General features: G+C 34.9%; 1 protein-coding gene across 1 annotated transcript in view; it reads left to right on the top strand.

The window, feature by feature from the left end:
- FMN2 (formin 2) overlaps nt 1-4913 on the top strand; it is a 370023-nt gene that overhangs the window by 119789 nt on the left and 245321 nt on the right. Inside the window, 1 exon segment of the mRNA XM_029933337.1 lies at nt 4597-4790. Within this exon segment, the coding sequence (XP_029789197.1) occupies nt 4597-4790 (194 nt within the window).

Genomic DNA, 4913 nt, shown 5'->3' on the forward strand with positions numbered 1-4913 from the left:
CTTTTCAAGCTTCAATAGTAAATATTCTGCTACTATATATTAAATACTGCATGGTTTGCCCAAGCTAAGATGAAACCACATCATGAATCAATTAGCATTTTGCATTTTCTTTCATTATCTACTCAAAGTCATGCCTACTACAGCATCTTTTTCTTGATAACAACTCTTATTTACCACATAAATTTCTTTATAAATCTTTACATAAATAAAAAACATAACCCAAATAGAAACCAACTCTTAACTGCTCACAGGCAACACAGCCTTCTCCAAATATCTCTATAGGAGCCCACCAGCCCTTGACTGATAGTCCTGGATTAGGAGGACCAGATAAGATTCTTTGAAGAATCTTAGCTGAATTCAGAGCCAAAAATCTTACATACGTTTGGCTACACTGTAAGTGTAGATGGTTGGCCTTATTTTATAGGTTAATCAGTTAAGGTTTGAGATCAGCTTAATTGCTGTTTCCTGGAATAGAATAGGAGGATTGTGACATTGATTTGGGCTGGGATTTTGAAGGTTAAGATAGGGTCATAGAGGGGAATCAAGATTTTAGCAACGTGCTTTTTGCTCTCTCTACATTGGGAATAATGTTAGAAGCAGATAGTCTCTCACTGCATCCTTTTTCCATGTTCTCCATCTGTAATGACTATCTCTACAGAACAGTTCTCTACACAAATGTCAGCCTTTTGTCTTTGCAGTCTGTTTGCTCTCATCTTCATGAATTCTTTGACTTCACCACCTTCTTGGTACCCCGAGCCTAGCATTGTCATATTTACTGTAAAGTCCGTTTTGGAGTTTTATTCTCTTGCGTATTTCCTCTGCTGTTTCCCCATTCTGATTCATAGTGTATCTTACATTTGAAAACCTGTGAAGCTTATGGGGGTGTATCAGTTCCTTATTTTTTCATCTTTTTATTATCCAGGTGACCTCAATTACTATTTTGTTTAAAAATAAGTAAAATAAACAGAACAATCTACTCTAATAAATTGACCATTTATAGAATTAGGTCCAATCTCAAATCTATCCCCGCTTAACACAGACTATCTATTATTATCTACTATGCTTTAGTTTTGGCAGTGTCAGTTTATCAATGATTTGTAGATGATTTAAGCCACGTGATGCAAATACGGTATAAGGTGAAATTATTACTCTTGTCTTGTAATCCCCGACTTCAGGGAAGGAGAGAGAGAACGTGAATCATATGAAAAGTGATTGATTAATGAGCACCTGACAGAGCTAGTGAATTTGGTAAGGATGATCATTGATGTACATGTTTACAAAGATTATTTTGCATTATATTGTCAGAGGCCAGTGGGGAAAATGATGAATTTCTCACATACTACAAAAAGAAGGAATATCTTTTCATAAAAGATATCATATATCATGGCATCATATACTTTTGTCAAAAAGTTTGTGCTGTAGAAAATTAACAGTTGAGTAATTTTAATTCTAATTATTTGTTCATGCTTATCATTAGGCTAAAAAGTCGTTTTAGAGGAGTGCCTGGGTAGCTCAGTAGGTTAAGCGTCAGACTCTTGATTTTGGCTCAACTCATGATCTCATGGTTCATGAGTTTGAGCCCCACGTCAGGCTCTGCATGGCACTTGTTTGGGTTTCTCCCTCCTTCTCTCTCTGCCTCTCCCCTGCTCACTTGCTCTCTCTCTCAAAATAAATAAGTAAACATTTAAAAAATCATTTTAGAAATAAGAATATAGTTGCTTTATTTTTTATTTTATTTTGTTTTAGGAAGAGAATCTTTTTTTCACAAATTAAAAAAGTTTATTTGCGTTTATTTTATGCTGAATTTATTCCTAGTTTATAAGTTTTTGTTTCCTCATTTAATCCTAGGATATCTTTTCTTTTCTTTTCTTTTCTTTTCTTTTCTTTTCTTTTCTTTTCTTTTCTTTTCTTTTCTTTTCTTTTCACCTCCTTCCTTCTTCTCTTTCTTTCTTTCCTGTGCAGTCCCTTCTTCTGGTTTAGAAGCATTTGTTCTTTTCCAGTAAGGATCATCTCAGTATGGCATTAAGAGCCTGTGTATTGGTTAATCTCATGGTAAATCATATAAATCTGGTAGTCTGTGTTTGGGGGCTTTTTTTTACATGGATATGCTCAATGACCCCATAATCTACATCTGAATCCTTAAGTTCAGCATTACTGTCTGCATTTTTAATCATGTGCAGCAAAAATTCAGCACTCTTTTTGGGCAACTGGCCCTGTGTCCAGACCTACTCTTTTGCCTGGGCATACCTACCAACTGCACCATTGTAACTATAGAACAGCACCCAGTGGTTCTGTAAACTGATGTTTTTTCACATACTTAGTGGATTTTACCATATGCATGCCCTTGATGGTCTGTGTGGTTTCACGAGTGTTCTTCAAGTGAACATGAAGATTTGAACTTCTTGATATATATGATGTTGTTTGGTATTCTGGGACAAGTGAATAAAGAACCATATTTGGAAATCATCTCAGGCTAGTTGCTGGAAGAGCCTTTTTCCCCCCTCTGTATTTTATCCTGAAGTATTGGTACATGGTTCTATCAGTCAGGATTTATTGAGGAACCAGAAATCATACTAGATATATTAAACAGAAGGACTTACTATATACAGTTAATTTTTTCATGTAAAATTACAAAGTTTGAAATACCTGCTTCTAGGCTGAAACTTTTCAAAGGAGTCATATATAACTAGTGTGCCAGGGAAGCTAAAGCCTTTGAAGCCACCATTGGAAACTGGAGAGTGGACAGTGGAACATTCTTCCAGAGCAGTTTCCAGTTAGTAGATCTCGGAAACTAACAGAACAATTAAGGACAGTTGCAGTATGGCTCCTATCATTCCACTTTCTAAATCTCTGTGTAGCTGCATCTAATTGAATGAACTTAACTGCAAAGGAGTCTGTAAATGTAGTTTTTCTTCCTACTTTTGCACATAGAAGGAGAGGGGGCTGGAGCTTGGGAGAGTCAATCCAATAAACTGCCAAATTGTCTTGATTCTATTTAAGAATATATAAGAATATATAGCATTTGAGTCTATTCTTGTGTTCCATAAATTTTATTTCTTTCTTTTGTTCAACCTCTTTATTTTCCATTTATTTATCATCTACATTACTTTTTCATTCCTGTGCTGCTTCCTTGTGTTCTTGCATCTGGTCTGTTTCAAATCTTGGTTATTTCATTTTTCATTACTAATTTTTTTCAACTCTTTTATCTTTGTGGTAAGGGGCTCTTTGAAGTCTTCACTCTTTTCTCAAGCTCACTGAGTATCCTTATGATTGTTCCTTCTTACATTCTCCATCAAGCTTATTACTTATATCTGTTTCAATTAGATCTCTGACTGTAACTCTATGTTGTTTTATTTGGGATGAATTCCTCCATCTTGGCATTTTGTCTAAGTCTATCCTCTGTGTGTTAAAAAGGCCTGCTATGTTTCTGGGTCCTTAGAATAATGGCTTTATGAAGAAGAGGTCATATAGTGCTTTCATTATAATCAAATCCACAATGAAAAAGAGCTGGCCTTGGTAATAACATTTAAGAATTGAGTTTAGAAACCTTTTCCAGAATTTACTTCTTGTGTGCCTTTTATCACCTAACCTTTTTATATGGTCATTATAAAAAAAATGGAAAAATGAGAACACTACTAAGTTATCAGGATAACTTAAAAAACATTTACTGATGCTTAAAGGTCACTTTTCAGGTTACACCAGAGAAATGAAATTCATCTGTACATTTTACTAAACCAGGTATCATTTTCTGAAATGCTTCTGGTAAAATATTAAAATTAAAGTAATCATGCATAAGTGAAATGACACATATGCATATGGATGTGAAAGCTATTTCACATAATCTTATTGGAGATTCTTTTAGTGATTACTTTTAAAAGGTAGTGATGACTTTTAAAACTGAGGATTTAAAATGTCTTTAGGGAACATCTTAATAGTAAGTATTATTTGGGAAGGTATGAGAGAAGCCTATCTTGGAGATAAACTGGATTGTCACTCAGAAATTTTTTTCCCTATTTTCACTGGCCTACTTGTCTTTAATTATATCATTTAAAGATTAGACAAACAAGGGCCTTTGGACTTTACAGTAATATGTGTAAGCCACTTTTAAGTCCAAGTGTGAAAAGGAGAAGATACATAGAAATACTAATGGTATCCCTCTGTGAAGGAATCTTTCTGGAATTATTATAACAAACAAATATATTTTACAACTTTAAAAAATTATTTTATTATTTAAATATTTTTGCTCTCTCTCTCACTCTTTCTATATATGTGTGTGTATGTATATATATATGTAATATATAAAATAATATATATAAATATACATATTTTGTATATTATAAATATTATATAAAAATATAAATAATATATATATATAATTTTTTTTGAGAGAGAGCATAAGTGGGAGAGGAGCAGAAAGAGGGAGACAGAAGAACCAAAGCAGGCTCTGCACTGACAGCAGCAGCCCTCCATGAGGGTTGAACTCATGAACCTGAGATCATGACCTGAACTGAAGTTGGATACTCAACTGACTGAGCCACCCAGGTACCCCAAGTCCTTATTTTATATTTAACTATGTCTGTCTTTGTTGCCCTTCAGGAAATTATTGACTTGAAGTCTGAAGGACAGGCAAATGTGATTCAGCAGCTGGAACAGACCATTGAGGATCTGAGGACCAAAATAGCTGAACTGGAGAAGCAGTATCCTGCCCTGGACATGGAGATGGCCAGAGGCCGTCATGGGTCTCAGAATGGAGTTGCACCCTTAGAAGATGTCTGTCTTGAAGCTCTCAGGTTAGAAGAAAAGGATGTACGCCATCAAAGGATTTTACAGGCAAAGTCAATCCAGACATCCCCGACAGAAGAGGGTGGGATACCAATACTGTCTTCTGTTAATACACTGCCAGAGTTTCCTCA

The sequence above is a fragment of the Suricata suricatta genome, chromosome 3 (genome assembly GCF_006229205.1).
Source record: "Suricata suricatta isolate VVHF042 chromosome 3, meerkat_22Aug2017_6uvM2_HiC, whole genome shotgun sequence".
Classification (NCBI taxonomy): Eukaryota; Metazoa; Chordata; class Mammalia; order Carnivora; family Herpestidae; genus Suricata; species Suricata suricatta.